The following is a 19,783-nucleotide window of genomic DNA, read 5'->3' as shown; positions in this document are numbered from 1 at the left end:
ACAATGTATGACACCACAGCTTCACCAAAGCGCTTCTGCCCTTCTCACACTCACCCGGTCATTCTCTCTCTGTCAATAACCAGCCAAGGAGCATGTCAGGCGCAACCGGCAGAGCCGCACCTTTTTGGTGGAAAATGTCATAGGGGAGCTTTGGTCGGAACTGGAAGAAGGTAGAGTTCTTTCTTTTCTTGTATGCTTCTGTTTCTCTCTCTCTTTCTATCTCTCCCTCTCTCTCTCTCTCCCTGTGTCTCTCTCTCCCTGCTGCAGTATTTTTGCTCTTGCTGTTTCTTATGCTGCTGATCATCCTGCGTACATTGTTACTCCTGATTATATTAAGATGAGGGCAACATTCTGCTGCTCAGCACTTTTTAGAGTCTAATCGATTTGTTTTCTCTCCACTAATCAAATGTTTCTCGTAGGTTCCGTTGGAAAGTTGACACAGGCTCAATTCACGTTGCCGTGTTTACGTAGTATCATATGAACATACACCATTTTGGGGGGGGTTATTTAAAACCATAGAATGGTTTTAGGATTAGTGAAAATACCTGGTGGACTCCTTGATGGAGTAAGTGTAGAATCCGTACTCAGAATAAGCCCTGTGTGCTCGAGCAGTAGTGTGTAAACAAAGAATGACCTCACCACTCTAGGCCCCAGGTGCAGTGCTGCTGTAGCTGCAGTGTAAATCGAGGTCGTTGCTATGATATTTACTCGGGTGCAGATGATATTTACTTGGGGCGAGCCCCTCGCAGAAAGACTCAAATTCAACATCCTTAGGGAGTGTCCAAAAACAGCAGTGGTGTCACATGACACAGGAGCTTTAGGCTGGTACAGCACAGTCCTGACGGACCGGACAGCACCTCAGATGACATTTCACTCTCTCTGGGATTTCAGGGGATCGCTACGTGGTGGTTGACTGCGGTGGCGGAACGGTCGACCTCACAGTTCATCAGATACGCCTCCCGGAGGGGCACCTCAAGGAGCTGTACAAGGCCTCAGGTAAAGTCACTCCCGAGGTAGCAACACATTTTTACAAAGAGACCAACAAAACACTCATATTCCTACACTAGCAACGTAGCCCTCACAAGGCTAGGCTAGGCTAAAAACAAGTAGTAGCCCAACCTAGTACCCCAACCTAGTAGCCCTGTAAACACTTACACAAGTTGAATGACGCGTGCAGTTGAATGATGCCAGACTCTCGTCCCATTCCACACTCAATAGTAATAATAATTACTGAACTATATTAATATCAGGGCTGCCAAGTTTCACCAAAAGTTTGGAGTGAGATTTTTTGGCGGTGGAGCGACCCAAAACTGTGCACGTTTTGGCGGCGGCGGCCCCTCTCTTCCACCCAATTATTTGTGCTAGTTTCCTGCAATTTTACATGTTGTTCATAATAAACCAGCACAAGAAATGAAAATAATTAACATTTTATAAAACAAGACAAAAATATTTTTTGAAATCTTAATAAACAAATACAGTAGCCTACAGACTCTAAAAGAAAATTGGGCCCCATCAACAGGACTCAGCCCCTTGGTCAGCAGCAGAAAGACCCTTGGTCATCATCTTATATACAGTGCATTGCTCATAGATGGCTATCATGTTATACAGTAGGCTACATACCAGGGTTTTTCCTGGGTCAGAATGAGGCCTTGGTGGTTGATCTTGTGCGCGCGTAGCGCGGACACTTTTTTTTGAGGGACCCCCAATTGTTGTATTTGTATTGTAAATTGCAATTACTATTTATTATTATTATTATTAATGTACCTGGTTATGTTACAGTAGAGAAACAAAAAACAGTTACCAAAACTGAGTATTTACTAGCTAAGATTGGCAAAAGATTGGCGTGGTGCAACCGAAATGAGTAAACAACTAGTTTGAAACTAGCTAGTAACAACTAGGGGTTTAGTAACTACTAAATGCCTGCATTTAGTAATGACTTACGCCAAATTGGTGCAACCCAGTCCAGTAGGCTACCAGATACGATGTTGTAATGTATGCACATATTTTGCTACCACGGTTGCCAGACGGAATTGACAATGTCCAGCCCAACCGGTCTAAAAGCTGCCGAATCCACCCGTCCAGGGTGACCAAAAGTAGCCCACTCTGGCAACACTGCTTGCTACGTTCTTGCAGCTCGCGTGAACACAGGTTCTTCCATCAGCGCTCGCCTGCCGCTTCGATTGCAGACTCAAGTTAACGCGCGTGCAGAAAGATGCCACGAAACTCATGTCCGGTAGCTTTCTTTCAAGGAATTTCAAAAATAAAAGTCCCGTAAAACAAATTGTTATTTCTCGCCGTGAGAAATAGAGATGCGGCGTGAGAGCGTGAGAACTGGTTGAAATGCGTGAGTCTCACTGTGATTGCGTGAGACTTGGCAGCTCTGTTAATATTGTGGTTGTGTATATTTTTTTCTGTGCATGATTCATGCAAAAACAACAACAAATAGTCAGTTTCCTAATTTTGACCCGTAGGAACGATTATTCGAATAATCGATTATTCTGTCCCATCCCTACTACTATCACACAAACACAATCACATCTATTTCTTTCATTATACGTAGCTACATCATGCTACTACTACAGGATGTTGTATTTTCACCCAGCTTAAGCTTCATTTACTAAACAGCACCCTTATTAATGGAGACTCTCCATTTAACCTGGTCTTCTTCTGTCCAGGGGGGTATTCCATCAACGTTACTAAAGCAAAATCCAGGCTTAATCCAGGCTTATCCAGTCTCGCCTTTGATGGAATACCCCCCTGGAGTAGCCTATACATGGCTCTGTGTGACTGTAGACACCCCGACACAGGGACATTTGAGCTGTTATTGACCGACAGTCATTTCCCCCTCCATAGGCGGTCCCTACGGCTCTATCGGCATCGACTACGAGTTCGAGAAGCTCCTGTGTAAGATATTCGGCCCCGACTTCATCGACCAGTTCAAGATCAAGCGGCCGGCGGCCTGGGTGGACCTGATGATCGCGTTCGAATCCCGGAAACGGGCCGCCGCCCCCGATAGGTCGAACCCCCTCAACATCAACCTGCCCTTCTCCTTCATCGACTACTACAAGAAGTTCAGAGGTCACAGTGTGGAGCACGCCCTGCGCAAGAGCAAGTGAGTGTGTGCGTGTGTGAGTGTGAGTGTGTGTGTGTGTGTGTGTGTGTGTGAGTGTGAGTGTGAGTGTGAGTGTGAGTGTGAGTGTGAGTGTGTGAGCGTGAGTGTGAGTGAGTGTGGGTGTGAGTGTGAGTGTGAGTGTGAGTGTGAGTGTGAGTGTGAGTGTGAGTGTGAGTGTGAGTGTGAGTGTGAGTGTGAGTGTGGGTGTGGGTGTGGGTGTGGGTGTGGGGGTGAGTGTGTGTGTGTTCTGTCTACTAACGCCGACAGAAAGGCTGGACTGAGGGACACGGATACCATTCAACTCGTTTTTCTTATTCTTTATGAAAATTGAATAGATTGTAAAACCTGCGAATGCAGACAACAAAACATACATGAATACACAGCTCTGACACATTCAAAGACTAAAACAAAGCATAAAATGTTACACAAAGCACGCATCAAACACACTAACCGTGGCATCCCTCGCGTCCTGGCATCACACAATGAATCCCTACGCACGGTCTCCCACTATTTAAGCACCTAACCTAATCACAGCCCCCAATATCCCTACGCATACCTGATCTATATAATCAAACAATTCCCACGCAGTTATGAGGCATAACTCAAAATAATGTTACAAGTATCTAATAATTAATAATAACTAATAATTACTTAAATAACATTCAAAATAACATTTCACATTTGTCCCATTTTATAGGCTGAAACATGCACAATGAACACACCCCATCCTAACTGGACAGTACAGTGTGGGTGTGGGTGGTTGTGTGTGAGTGTGGGTGTGAGTGTGAGTGGTTGTGTGTGAGTGTGGGTGTGAGTGTGAGTGTGTGTGTGAGTGTGAGTGTGAGTGTGAATGTGTGTGTGTGTGTGTGTGTGTGGGTGTGAGTGTGTGTGTGTGTGTGTGTGTGTGTGTGTGTGTGTGTGTGTGTGAGTGAGTGTGAGTGTGAGTGTGTGGGGGTGTGTGTGTGTTTGCATGCCTGCCTGCCTTTGTATCCTTTGTTTTCCACTGAATTAATTGACCACGGCCGTATATCCATGTATATCCATGCATAGACTGCCAGGTAAGCCAGTAAGGGAATTCACCTCCCGTCTGGCCCTCTTAAAGTGCAGTCAGCTCATCAAGAGCCTGCTGTCTACACGGTCTTCTTAGCTGACGACGTATTCCCTTGACTCATCTTAAATAACCTCAGAGAAGACATCGGTCTGAGTCCTCCTTTGCTGAGTACACACAATAGTTCGGTGTTCTGGATAGTAAATTGTATTGTGTAGGCGTATATATTATAAAGAGGCCATTTCTGACCATTTCACTGCTCTTGTCATGAGCTCACCGAGGATGACTCACAATGTTTAAAATACGATATTATTTCTTCGTCCCAGTGATATAGACTCTCAGTCACTTTTATTACACATTGGCCTGGCTATTAACGGTACTGTGTTGCCGGAATATTGATTGTTATGTCCTGCACAGTCCTGGGGCAGGCTAAGACATTCGTATGGTAGAAACCGGAGCCTGCAGTGATCCTCTGGGCCCTTTGACTCTTAACAGTAAACTGTAGTCTGTCTTAATGTGCTGGGAAGCCCTGTATGATAGAGAGCGGTCACTGCTATTATCTGGCAAACGCATGCACGCACACACTCACACACATATGCAATAGATGCTTACAAGATGCTTGCATGTAAGAAACAGCATAGTACATTTCTGCGCAGATTAAACCAAGATGTTCAATACAATGAAAATGAACAAAAGATGATATTATTTATGTGACACCCATTATACTAATTGAATTACATTTATATATTTTCATACTGCATCACACATTATTCATATGCACATAATAACAAAATGTAAAGAGATGTAAATGCGAAGTGAGATGCCCTGACTGACGTATCTCATTGAAGTTCAGATTTAAAACTGTGAGGGAAAGGTTAAGGTTAGGGTTACGGTTAAGATTAGAGTCTTCCCTGGTGTTAGGGTTAAGGTTAGGGTTAGGGTTAGCTGTAGGGTTGGGTTTATGGTTAGGTTGGGGTTAGAGTATAAGATAGGGTTAGGGTTTAGGGTTGGGGTTAGAGTTTAGGTTTAGGGTGGAGGTAAGGGTCAAGGTTAGGCTCCCCAGGTGTGATGGTGGTTCTGAGCCTGACGTCTCCTTCCTTCTCTTCCTCTGTAGTGTGGACTTTGTCAAGTGGTCCTCCCAGGGCATGCTCAGAATGAACCCAGACGCCATGAACGCCCTCTTCAAGCCCACCATAGACCACATCATCCAGCACCTCAGTGAGTAGATTCCTGTTCAGGTGATGTGGCTACCACTGTTCTTTCACTCATTTTACTGTGCCCCTCAATTAGAAGACATCATTGTGTTTGTGTGACTTCAATAACACAACTCCCTTGCCTGCTGGAAGACTATTGTCCTCCAAGTCTTATAGGCAGATGGGGAAAGGCATGCACAAGCAGGAGATCGTTATATCGTCTTTTGTTCTAACATCTAGAGGCTTGCCGATGTTGGCTGTCTGCATGACTGTAGCTATAGAGATTTATTTACATTCTAGGTAGCACAGTTTCCACCATCATTCAGAGCCCCACCTTCCAAAACTCAGGAGAGGTGTCTGTCTATAGAAAACCCTTGTCTGATGATTTATTTTCTCTCTTCTCGAAGTTCTCAAAAGAAGGATTTAAGATACTCAGACGTACCTAATTAGCTTCACCTGAAAATGAGCTCTCCTGATTTGCGGCGACATTGTATCTTCTTGAGGATCATTGTCCCCGCTGCTGTCTTGGACGAGGTCTTTCTTTAAAAAGAAAACATCATCTATCTCACCGCAGATCTAAATAAAACATAAAAGGTTTTCAATTTGGACACTTCATATGTGATTCTCCACATCGTTTGTCAATGCTCCAAGCTTAAAGGAATGTCCTCCCCTACTATGAGTTCAAGCTGTTGTTGAGCTCCCAGAGGCGGAGGTAATGGGGAGACAGTGCACCCCAAGACTCGCCCCTCACTGTACAGAGAGCAGACTGGGTCCTTCCTCTCCAAAATAAATCAATTATTCAGTGTTTTGGACAGAGAGAAAGTAGGTCACATTACTTTAGCACAGTCTGTGTGAACACTGGGGTCTGACACAGTGAGAGGCATCTGGAGGTACTGTATACAGTCGATATTGCACTTCCTCAACAGTCTAAATGGTTTGCTTTGTTTGTTCAAGACTAGGGCTGGGTATCGCCACTGATTTCCCAAAACGATTCGATTCCGATTCACAAGGTCCCGATTCGATTCCGATTATTTCGTTACAATACCAATTTTGCTTGAATATGAAAGAGATTCTCAGAACCGGTGGTGACACTTGACTAACTAACAACCTTCCCTCCGCTTTCAGCCGAGCTCTTCGAGAAGCCGGAAGTGTGCGACATCAAGTTCCTGTTCCTGGTGGGCGGCTTCGCCGAGTCGCCCCTCCTGCAGCAGGCGGTCCAGAACATGCTGCAGGGGCGCAGCCGCATCATCATCCCCCACGACGTGGGCCTCACCATCCTCAAGGGCGCCGTCCTGTTCGGCCTCGACCCCAGCATCATCAAGGTGCGCCGCTCGCCCCTCACCTACGGCGTCGGGGTCCTCAACCGCTACATCGACGGCAAGCACCCGCCCGACAAGATGCTGGTGAAGGACGGCACGCGCTGGTGCACCGACGTCTTCGACACCTTCATCGCCGCCGACCAGTCGGTGGCGCTGGGGGAGACGGTGAAGCGTAGCTACACGCCGGCCAAGCCGTCCCAGCAGGTCATCGTCATCCACATCTACTGCTCCGAGAGGGAGGGCGTGAGTTTCATCAGCGAGCCGGGTGTCAGGAAGTGCGGCACGCTGCGGCTGGACGTGACCGGCACCGAGAGCCCCGTGGCGCGGCGGGAGATCCAGACGCTCATGCAGTTTGGGGACACAGAGATCCGGGCCATGGCGGTGGATGTGGCCACCGCGCGCACCGTCAAAGCCAGCATCGACTTCCTCAGTCAGTAGATGTAGGGGGGACCGTCATAAGGGGTCCGAGGTCATCGAAAAATAGAACCTCCAGCACACACAGCAGACACACACAACACACACACACGCACACACACACACACACACACACACACACACACACACACACACACACACAATGAGCCTGTAACGGTTGCAATGTTGTGGCAGATTTAGTCTTTTTCCTCTAACATGGGCACCAGTTTCTTTCAGCATAGGCTAACTGCCAGATACCGGCTGGCATCCAGGGCTGTATTCCCAGAGTAACATCTGAGTATGTCTAGTATGTCTAGTCTTCCTATTAGGCTGTTCTGATGGGCTTAATAGGTCCCACCTTAGCCTACCCTAGTGATGCGCAGATTGCTGCCCAAAGACGCTACACAGTTTCGAGATTGCCGACAGGCAGATGTCATTATTGATACAGTGTGACAGATGTTCCAGGCCCATTGTGTGTTACTGTTGCTTGTGTGCTGTTCTGTAGCTGGCCAGGTCAGTGTGCTGTTGGTGGATCAGTTAGTATCTCCTACATGCAGGTCTGTAAAAAAACGACATGACACAATACGACCCAAACCTCAGTGTCCTCTTCAACCCTGGCTCTCGGGCCAGTATTTCCCTCAAATGATGATATGGCTTATGGATATTGGCTTTCACAAATTACAGTTGTATTCATTCTGGTGCTCTGCTAGTGTTATTGAGTCAGGGTTAGAGAGCACCTGAGGGGAAGAAGAAAGGAAAGTTGCAATGGTTCTCTAATATAAGACTACACTTGATCAGTTTTTCGGCTGTAGAACTTTGCAGATTAGCGTTCGAATCTGTATTTATCCCTGCTTACTCTAAAGGCACAAGATGCCATACAAAGGAGTTATATTATCTTACAAAACAACCTTGGTGCGTATGCTTATAAAATACAGTACATAGGAGTGCTTAACAATTCTGTTCATTTTTTGGTCAAAGCTATGCAGACAGCCTCCTGTCCTGTCACAAATATCTGTTCAAGGCAATGACGGGCTGCTAAACGTGATTGTGCACTGCAAACAAATCTATCTGAACAACATAAAGAGGGACTGACTAATACACTGTTTAGTCTTACTAGCGTTTCTCACAAACAGTTTAAAAATCCACGCCACTGGCTAACATGTTCGACAGCATAAATCCTAGAATGTGAAACATTTCCTGAGGAGTTAATACAAGTGGTAAAGTGAACGTGCTGCTTCAGCTGCAAACCCATATTAACATGGCCCTCGGTGATGTGCTTAATTGTTACCTTCAATTGTTTACGCTTATGATACAAGAAAGGATCAAATAAGCTCTGAATTTCCTTCTTTTATTTGAATCTTATCAATTCAGGAGATTGCTCTACAACTGCAGGCCTTTGGGAAAGGTTCAATTGAAAATATGTTTATTTCTGTAAATACAGTATTTAAATATTGTACAGATTTTTTTTTGCGTTATTATTTTAGCAGCTTTAGGAGAGTGTGTGCTTTCACATGAACACCTTTGGTTCCATTGCTCTCATCAGCCACAGCATGAGTAGTCAACTATGAGTGAGAGGGAGTGTGGCCTGTGTGTCGCTCTGCCAATGCAAAAAGAAAAACTTCAATACCATTGCCCTTATATTTACAGTACCAGTGAAACGTTTTTCGCTAGTACTGTATATGCCATTTAGCTGACACTTTTATTCAAAGCGACTTCCATTGCGTAAGTTGGCACTGTGAGCCCGCTTACTCACTGAGTCACAAAGAACCATTAAAATCAGTAGTTTTTTCTGGAAAATATTGGAACCTGTTTTTGTTTGGGCTGGACAACAGTGATGGTATGTTTGGTGACTGTCAATGTGTGAGTTTTGAGTTGTGTGGACTATTTTCTACAGTTAATGAATAATAATAATTTGTTATATTTATATAGCTCTTTTCCGGGGCTCAAAGACGCTGACAATATGGGTACACCGAGACAGAGAAACAACGTAAAGATAACATGAGCACATAGAAGAGTTAACGAACAGGCACAGGGAACAATTAACACAGCAATGTCCAGGGGTGGGAGGGGGTGGCAAGGTTAGGGGAGATGGTTAACGGTAGGGAAGGTTGTATGCATGGGAGAACAGGTAGGTTATGAGGTGGGATTTAAAAGTGGTGAGTGAGGGTGAGTCTCTGAGTGGCTGAGGGAGAGAATTTGGTATAGAGGTTGAGACCCAATTGTAGCATTTGAAAACCACAAATTCAGCATTCCCAGTTTGAAACTGAACAGCAATAAATAAATGTAATGTCAAATTCAGATTACTGAAATGAAACTAGCCTATTCTTCAACAACCTCACAAAACACCAGTGACAGCTCCAAACCATACCCCAAACAATGGTAGCGCAAAAGCAAAAACAACTTGTGTATTGTTCTTTCCCCCCTGCCAACCCCACCCTCCATTCAGCACAATGCAGTGCCTACATTAAGTGGCTGGCTGTAGCTATAAAAGGTTATTCTATTGCCACTGGACGTAGTATACCCTAAATAATGAAGTACTGATGAAACCCAATAAAAACGCTGCCCATGTCTTCATCTTGAAAATCTATAACCCTTCTCCAATGTGCTGATATGGCTTTGATGTCAGTAACCACGAAGGCAAAGTGTTGGCAGCGTATTACAATGTCTTGAACAAATGAGTGCCTAAAAAGGATGAGATGTCAAGTTTGTCAACAATAATTCACCGTATAGACATATACTGAAGTGTAGGTCTTTAACATACAGAAATTCCCATGAGGAAATCATCCCATCAAAGAGATATGTTGGTCTCGACTCAAGGAATCAGGTCACATAGGATTTGAATCGATTCACAGTCCTTCAGTAGCTATTCCTTTCAGATGCACTCGATTTTAAGTAATTTACAATAAGATATGTGACACGTTCTAGTGTTTTTGTCCGCATGTCGGCATCTGATTTAATGTTCGGCCATTCCTTTTGAAAAATGTGTGTTTCAAAATAAAAGTCTGAACATTTTGATTGGTTGCCCGACCAAGTGGACCAAAACACTAGAACGTGTCACATATGGTGGCTGACACTTGCATGACCTTAAGTGAATGTTCATGGTCTTCCCCAAGTTCCCTCTGACAACCATACGCTGAGGATGACTTGTTCCACAATGTATGCTAAACATTGGACACTGTAGAACCTAGTTGGTCTCTTTATCTGTTCATGTTCAAAGATGCACAAGCTCTCACCTACAGGACTCTTCTGCAGATGCACGTTTTGCATGAGTAACTCATAATAAAGCTAATTATTTAAAAGTGCGATTGCTAATATTACAGGTTGGTGGGGTTGGTGGGGGTTAGACCGTGGGGTTTGAGGTTATCGGTGGTGATAATGTGAGAAAACTGTTAGGGTTAGCAATGTCTGCTGCAATGTCCAATCCAACTTGAACTGTTTGTACTTGAAAAGCCAACATCAGTCACCAGAGCAGATATAGAATGGACAGAAATATACGGTGTAGAACAGATGATGACTATCAAGTGGAATAATTATTGTGCCAGCTCTACTGTGCTACCCCACTCGCCCCCACACACACACCCCCCTCGCCCCCACACACACACACACACACCCCTCAATCACCACCACCGGCAAAACAAAAGTGGTCTGTGTGTTGGAAGTTGAAGGAAATAACACAACAGCATTTGGTTTCTTTAATGTATCGCTATTTCGGTTAATACCATGTATTTTGTGCAGCTTTCAGTATTATGTAATGCACAAGATTATGTATCTAGCTGCTTTGTATTCGAAGCTATGTTTGACAGAATTGTATAAAGACATGTTAGCTTAAATGAGCATTATATTCGGCAGCATTAAGATAACAATTAGCGCCCTAAAGTGATGGGCGCATCTGTCCAAATCACAGTGTGTGGTCTATGAATGTGTGGTTGAATGTGTGGATAAAACAAGGAGCGTCAGTTTAGCTAGCTTATGCATACTAAAACAGAAAGTGCTTTACTCTTACTCTACAATATATGATAATACAGAACATGAAAGTTCATAACTACTTGATTCTGTGCTTGTGTAGGGGGGAAAAAAAGGATATCTCACCTTTTCAGCCAAATTTGCCACCTTCAAATCTCAAACGTTTCACAAATCGCAAGATTTTCATTTTATCCCTTTGGTTAACCACGTGTGATTTTTCTACCATTGATTTAAAAGTCTCCTGCTCTGACCATTTTCACTAAATGAGTTGCACTTCAGTACCAAGTATCCACAGCCAAACTGTCATTCAATAAACATGTATGTGTATTTCAAAGAATATCTGACTACTTGTTATTTGTTTCGGACTTCCTGACACATTGGTTACACACGCATCAGCAGAAGTAGCTTATTATGTTGGTTATTTCGCATTCTCATTTAGGGCTAATTTAAGAAGTTGTCTCAAATTGCCTGGGGCAACAGTGGATAGAAGTCGAGAGCAATACAAGCATTTACACATATCCTAGAAGATATTACCTGTATCCAGCATCATCACCCTACTCTTATAATACATGGCAATAGCTGTTTTGTCTTTGAAATACTAGAAACACGTTATTGTTGAAAGTATTCAGCAATAAATTGACAGTTTAACATAATTAAACATAATTGAAAGAAGAAGAAAAACAGGTCCATCTAATGTAGACTCAACTGGGTGTGACCAGTTTGGGTTTCCCTTGGGATTGTGCAGTGCCAGGAGATGCAGATTTCTGAAGAACAACACTGCCCTCCAGTGGACATTAATGTTATTTGAATGATATTCAGAGAAACTGTGAAGTGATTTTGGAACTTTTATTCAAAGCTTCCAATCTATCTAAATAAAAAGATTCCAATCTACCCATCACAATAATCCCTCCAAATGATCCCAAATCTTGAACGGAGTATTCCTAAATTCCGTACAGGAGGCCTAAATGTATTTTTTAACAGAAAGAACACATGAATGTCGGCTGGATGAATGTTGGAGAGAGCTAATATGGGCGCACTAACCATCTCCATCTTCTTACTAGCTGACAACCAGCCATGAAAAGACTGGGTTTTGACATTGCATCTAGCTGCCATTGTCCACTAAAAGCTTTGGAGTGTTTTATAGAGCACTCATAGAGGATAGATGATTGAATAGATATGTAGATCATACCTGTAGTGTAGATCAGTGATCCTCAAATCCTGGGCCTGGAGAGCCACACAGCTGCAGGTTCTTGTCCCAGCTCAGCAACGACACACCTGATTTACCTAATCAAGGTTTTGAAGATCAGTTCAATTGGTTCAATCAGGTGTGATACAGCACGAGGCTGGGACAACAACCTGAACCCACTATGGATTTCCAGGACTCTGGTATCACTGCTGTAGTAATACACATGAGGAGAAACAGTGAGGTGATGTATCGGACCTTCCATCCACTTGTAGGCGTTGCTAAATGCCCAGCTGTCTCTTTGTTGTTCTCTGCTCTACACGACTGTATCTACCACTGCTGTTTGCAGTCACATGTAGGCCCAAACACCGTTTTATAGATGCTAAATTATTGTTAGCCTCAAGCACCCTCGCCAATGATCCAACAAGCTGAATATGAAACTAAACACAGGCTCTTCTTATTCATTAACCATGTGCATTTAGGGAACGAGTGTGTTATTCTAACAGGAGTGTGTGTGGAGTGGTGCTCAACCCCATACAGGGCAAGGTTGTTTTTAGTTGGTCTGTGAGTGAGAGGGGGGGATGGGCAGAGTGAGGGTGGTAGATGAGTGGACCGATCTTCTCCAAAATGGCTGGAAAGTAGGTCAGTTGCTACAGCAATTTCAAGGGGCAAGTCTCTTGAAGCGGCCTCTCAGTAGCTGGTGCGATCTCCTCCCACACACTCTCCTCAGGGAAGCTGGGAGTTCTGGAGCGGGGAGGTCCGCCAATAAAATCACACATGGGAAGAGTGGGCGCTTGACATGTTTTCATTCCATTTGGGGCACGTTTGCGCTCTGCCAGGCAGACCCCCTCTGTCTGTCAGGTTACCCAGCTATCGTTTTATTTCATTGGTACTTGTTTGCTTAACAGACACCCTTTTCCATGAGATAAGTGTCACTGAATGTTGATGAGTGGACTGTTTGAGTAACCTCCACACACATCCATGTATACACATGTGTATAGACACACGCATGAATACAAACACACGCGCACGCACGCACACACACACGCACACACACACACACACACACACACACACACACACACACACACACACACACACACACACACACACACACACACACACACACACACACACAGTAAATGAGCGGGATAGAGCGGTCTACACTGTGAGGGCCATTCATCTCATACATAACATATTCCAGTTTTAATTAACACTTTCCTGTGTTTTGGAGAGGGCATGTTTTAGAGGTCTAGGAGGCTGACTGAATATGTAAGTATCTTACTCGTACCTTTTTTGTTCTGTTTTATACTATGACTACTATGAGTATTAGATATTGGATATATGTGACACGTTCTGTTCACGTGTGTTTTGGTCCGCATGTCTGCAAACAATGAAAATGTTCAGACTTATTAGTTATTATGAAACACGGAACAACCTTTCAATGTTGTTGAGAATCACAACACAAGCTCGCTAGTCAAGCCAAAAAACTGCAACGATGGATTCGGTGAGTAATCCCCACTGCTACCAGGTTAACTATAACACTACTTTACACTATTAGCAGGCTCACAAAACAAGCTGTGTTAGTTGACTAGCGATGTGTCATTGATTTTCAACAACGCGGAAATATATACAAATTTTCCCGAAAGAAAAGTCTGAACATTACATTAGATGCCGACATGCGGACCAAAACACTAGAACGTGTCATTTAAGTTGGGGAGTCTGAGATTTGACAGAGAACCCAAAAAGGGAGCCAATAGAGTAGACATATACTTAATGGAGATATCGACAGCCATTTGGTATTGTTAAAGAAAATGAATACATGTATAAAGAAATAGTGTATGGAATTTATGTAAAAAGTTATAGAAGAGAGAAAATGTTTTGGTTCAATTATTTGCTTATTGCTCTACCACCTAGTGGTCACCTGTGAGCTACTCAAGGATAAATGAGAAATGACTTGACCAAGAGGACATCCTCAAGGTCAGAGGGTCACTTGAGTTTACATGTCTCAGGCAGGGCTACCTCCAAATCAACTTGCTACGTAGGAATGGTTTTTCTATTTCTATCATTTCTTTAATGTATTTTGTCATGATTCAGTGTATTTGAAGCCTATCATTTTATTTCTAGCATTTTCATTTACTATAATGTGTTGGTTTATGGAATCTATTGTCACAATTACTCAAACCTGCATCACTATGACAAGATTTCTTCCGCTGTCAATAACCTAGCCTTCCATACCCTTAGCAAAAAAGACAATTAAGGTTTCAGCAAAACAATGCTATTCTTTAAGAAGACGGAACAGAGAATGTAAATAGATAATAAAGAATCCAAGGGTCAGCACATTATTTATTCCAGCTGATATCAAATCCCAAGTGAGCAAGACTTATTTTTTGTCACATCCCTCTTTGTTGTTCATGGATGGTATCATTTTGTATTCCTTTCATATCCCATTATGCTGTATAACTAACTACACACTGAATCAACATTTCTCTGTGCCTGTCCGCTGTGCTGTCTAGCATATACAGTGGGGTGCAAAAGTTTGGGCACCCCTAGTCAAAATGCCTCTTACAATTAATATCTAAGTGAAAAGAAACAAACCTAACCGAGGGTCTCTGATTTGCCTCAGAACGTCATTTTCAGCGTTGGAAATGTGACACTTTGGCCCAATCCCGGTTCTCTTTTCTATCACTTCGGCTCGTTTTGGAGTCACTCGCTTTGGAGCCAAGGCCTCCGAACAGAGCCACAAGTGATGGTTTGTAGCCTTTAGGTGATGCACTGTAGGGCAGGAAATTAATTAAATGAACCGTCATGATTGTTTGCCAATTATTATTGATATCCAATCAGGACGGTCACATAGGCCTAGGTAAGTCAAGTTTTCAATCTACATTTTCTCAGCTTTCATTGAATGTGGCACTTATTTCGTTGGGCAACACAGAACAGTCGACAAACTGGGATGGATGAAGAGGGGGACGAGTTCACTGCGACCCGAAGGTAAGCCTATAGGCCTCGAGATATTACATATTACATATTGTTAGCCTCATAGCATAATTGCCGAAGTCATGCTTCACTTCTGGTCAGCCGAGTCATCTTTGTATCTAGTGTCAACAATTTCTGTGTCAAAGAGATGACTTGGGTAGATGGGCAAGCTGCAAGCATTCTGATAGGCTGATGGCATAGGCAATAATGCACAGTGAATCAGCAGTGTTAAGAGAGTAGAGTTAGGCAGATATCTAAATTTGGCCAAAATATGACTTAGGCAATTATGCTACGAGGCCAACGATATTAGATATTAGATATATTTTAGATACATATTTGCCTTCAGCACTTTTTCAATGAAGAATATGCCTGCGCTAAGAATAGCAACATGTATAAATGACTACACACTTTAATATATGAAGTTAAGTCATTAATTGGCTAATTCTCAGTGATTTCAATGGCCCGTCTTTAGAGTTTTAATTTTCTAGTCTAGTTTCCGGAGGAGGAGGAGGTCATTTGGCATGAACAAACATAATTGGCATGAACGAGGAATGGGAAACCTGAGGAAAGCATAAACTTAGTGCACATTTAGTCAGACAATTTTACATTTTCTCTGACTGTTATTAGCCTACATAATAATATATTGTGTATTGTTGATATTCTATTTTTATTTTATTCTAATCCTCATATTCACTGCTCTGTTGAGAGGGAGCTCATACGTATTAAGCATTGCAGTAGTAGGGCTATCTTGTGCACATGATGAATACATTTTGATATTTGATTTATTTTGAATGAAGCATGGGCCTACTACACATTGAATACATTTATGAAATGCAGAAGACTAAATTGGATAAACTACTACAGTATTAAGCAGTATCCTATTGTTTGATGTTGTCTCTTTCCCTCAGGTCTGCAGAATCTCAGGGCTCCTGTTCTGGTCAGGTGACTCCCAGTCCTGGTGGAGACTCTATGGTAGGTGTCAGTTTAACACCCTGGACCCATCTTACTGTTTTAAAAGACTACCATGGACGCATCTTACTGTTTTAAATCACCACCATGGACACATCTTACTGGTTTAAAACACCACAATGGACACATCTTACTGGTTTAAAACACCACAATGGACACATCTTACTGGTTTAAAACACCACAATGGACACATCTTACTGGTTTATAACACCAGCATGGACACATCTTACTGGTTTATAACACCAGCATGGACACATCTTACTGTTTTAAATCTCCACCATGGACACATCTTACTCTTTTAAAATGCCAAAATTGACACATTTTACTGATGTTGTAATGGTCCACTGAACTGTTTGTAAACTGCTGTCTTGACTATTTGGCAATAGAATGCAGTAAGTGCAAACAATGGTAATACATTTAATCTATAGCTTCAAATCATGTTTTGAAAAAAGTTATGTTTGTCTCAGAAAATGTAATTCTTTGAGCATAACTGGTCATAGACATATTTTTTTGCTGCTAGTTTTCTAAGGGTAGACAGGTATGGGTTGTCTGTAAACTGCCATCTTGACTATTATTTCACAGACTGAAAGCTCTAATAATAATAATGCATTTATTTTGTATAGCACTTGTGTTACAGTACTCAGTCACTCCATTCAATGGAGAGAACAAGAATAGATTCATAAATAAAAAGTAAAACAAAATCACAGACAGTAAAAACTTCAATACAAATAGTTAAAAACAAATCACCCTGATAGTAATTGAACCTGTTCTGTTTCCAGGTCTTCAAATAATGACTTTGTAGACTGAAGACATCATCACGTAGGAAGATGGGTTTACATTCATTCATGCTGGATTGAAGCTTTGGCCCTAAAGCTGTAGGCAATTCAGCATGATGTTAGGGAGGCATTTCAAGAAGGCCGTAGGCATTTCAACAAGGCCTTAGGCATTAACATGTTTTATTTAACCTTTATTTAACCAGGCAGACCAATAAGAACGAATTCTTATTTACATTGGCGGCCTGCCAAAAGACAAAAGCCTCTTGGGGGGAGGGGCTGAAAAGAAATCAGGTTACATGTTAAAACAAAGAACACGCATGACAGACAGCAGCACACATCCAAGCATTTCCAGCACAGTTAAAAGTTAGAAACATACAGACATCTCCAACACCGCCTCCACTTACATACAGTCACAGCATTAGTTATAACTTAAAAGGACAGCGTCACACATCCACATAAACCCGCACAACAAAAGCACACTAACAGAATAAAAAATTAGCATGCATTTCGGCAAGCCCTTAGGTAGGCATTTCGGCAAGGTGTTAGGGAGGCATTTCGGCAAGGCGTTAGGTAGGCATTTCAGCAGGATGTTTTGGATATTTCGTCCATCGGTACGCATCCCTGGAACAGAGGACACAAAGAGCATCACCAAGTAGAGTATGGGTTTACATTTTTTTCAAGCTGGCTGGATTTAAGCTTTGGGCCTAAAGCTGTAAGAGTTAATGTTTTGAATTTCTCTCTCTCGGTCTCTGTCTCTCGGTCTCTCTGTCTCTGGACACTTCCTTCCTACAGGATCGGTGAACTAGACCTACGTTCACCTGGAGACGGGTGCAGAGCTTGCCGGCTTTTCTCCTTTTCAAGAGAGCGAGGTAGTCACCGCAAGGCTACAGTCTTCAACAGAAACAAGAAGGTAGACTATATAGCACCTTTTAGTCACATAGACCTGATGAAGTCAGTCTACATTTTCTCAGCTTTCCTTTAATGTGGGGCTTATTTCATTTGGCAACACAGGGAGGCAAGCTGTGTCCGATAAGTTAATGTTGTCTCTTTCCCACAGGTCTGCAACATCTCAGGGCTGTTCTGGACCTCCTCCATGCTGTCTCTACCACCACCTCCATGCTATCTCTCTACCACCACCTCCATGCTGTCTCTACCACCACCACCTCCATGCTGTCTCTACCACCACCACCACCACCTCTATGCTGTCTCCACCACCACCACCTCCATGCTGTCTCTTTCACCACCACCACCTCCATGCTGTCTCTACCACCACCACCTCCTCCATGCTGTCTCTCTACCACCACCATGATGTCTCTTTCACCACCACCACCTCCATGATGTCTCTTTCACCACCACCTCCATGCTGTCTCTCTACCACCACCACCACCTCCATGCTGTCTCTACCACCTCCATGCTGTCTCTTTCACCACCACCACCTCCATGCTGTCTCTTTCACCACCACCTCCTCCATGCTGTCTCTACCACCACCTCCTCCATGCTGTCTCTACCACCACCACCTCCTCCATGCTGTCTCTACCACCACCTCCACCTCCATGCTGTCTCTACCACCACCACCACCTCCATGCTATCTCTCTACCACCACCACCACCTCCATGATGTCTCTACCACCTCCATGCTGTCTCTACCACCACCACCACCTCCATGCTGTCTCTACCACCACCACCACCTCCATGCTATCTCTCTACCACCACCACCACCTCCATGATGTCTCTACCACCTCCATGCTGTCTCTACCACCACCTCCTCCATGCTGTCTCTACCACCACCTCCTCCATGCTGTCTCTACCACCACCACCTCCTCCATGCTGTCTCTACCACCACCACCACCTCCATGATGTCTCTACCACCACCACCTCCTCCATGCTGTCTCTACCACCACCACCTCCTCCATGCTGTCTCTACCACCACCACCACCTCCATGCTGTCTCTCTACCACCACCTCCATGATGCCTCTCTACCACCACCTCCATGATGCCTCTCTACCACCTCCTCCATGATGTCTCTACCACCACCTCCATGATGTCTCTACCACCACCACCACCTCCATGATGTCTCTCTACCACCACCTCCATGCTGTCTCTCTACCACCACCTCCATGCTGTCTCTCTACCACCTCCTCCATGATGTCTCTCTACCACCACCTCCATGCTGTCTCTCTACCACCACCTCCATGATGTCTCTCTACCACCACCTCCATGATGTCTCTCTACCACCACCTCCTCCATGATGTCTCTCTACCACCTCCTCCATGATGTCTCTCTACCACCTCCTCCATGATGTCTCTCTACCACCTCCTCCATGATGTCTCTCTACCACCCCCACCTCCATGATGTCTCTCTACCTCCACTTCTATGATGTCTCTCTACCACCACCTCCATGATGTCTCTCTACCACCTCCTCCATGATGTCTCTCTACCACCTCCTCCTCCATGATGTCTCTCTACCACCTCCTCCATGATGTCTCTCTACCACCACCTCCATGATGTCTCTCTACCACCTCCTCCTCCATGATGTCTCTCTACCACCTCCTCCATGATGTCTCTCTACCACCACCTCCATGATGTCTCTCTACCACCACCACCTCCATGATGTCTCTCTACCACCTCCTCCATGATGTCTCTCTACCACCACCTCCATGATGTCTCTCTGCCACCACCACCTCCATGATGTCTCTCTACCACCATCTCCATGCTGTCTCTCTGCCACCACCACCTCCATGATGTCTCTCTACCACCACCACCTCCATGATGTCTCTCTACCACCACCACCTCCATGATGTCTCTCTACCACCACCACCACCTCCATGCTG

General features: G+C 44.0%; 1 protein-coding gene across 2 annotated transcripts in view; it reads left to right on the top strand.

The window, feature by feature from the left end:
- Positions 1 to 7,110, top strand: part of hspa12a (heat shock protein 12A) — a gene marked incomplete at both ends in the record, with an annotated part of 55,494 nt that extends 48,384 nt beyond the window's left edge. For both annotated transcript variants that reach the window (XM_080531920.1, XM_080531921.1), the window contains 5 exons: positions 84 to 170; positions 892 to 996; positions 2,854 to 3,112; positions 5,275 to 5,378; positions 6,479 to 7,110. In XM_080531920.1, coding sequence (XP_080388046.1) covers positions 84 to 170; positions 892 to 996; positions 2,854 to 3,112; positions 5,275 to 5,378; positions 6,479 to 7,110 — 1,187 coding nt within the window. The remainder of the gene's footprint in view (positions 1 to 83; positions 171 to 891; positions 997 to 2,853; positions 3,113 to 5,274; positions 5,379 to 6,478) is intronic.
- Positions 7,111 to 19,783: the final 12,673 nt, after the last annotated feature.

This window comes from Nansenia antarctica (assembly GCF_963989245.1).
Source record: "Nansenia antarctica genome assembly, chromosome: 1".
In the NCBI taxonomy this organism is placed as follows: domain Eukaryota; kingdom Metazoa; phylum Chordata; class Actinopteri; order Argentiniformes; family Microstomatidae; genus Nansenia; species Nansenia antarctica.
Note: the sequence above shows the minus strand (reverse complement) of the source record. Positions and strands in the feature narration are given on the sequence as shown.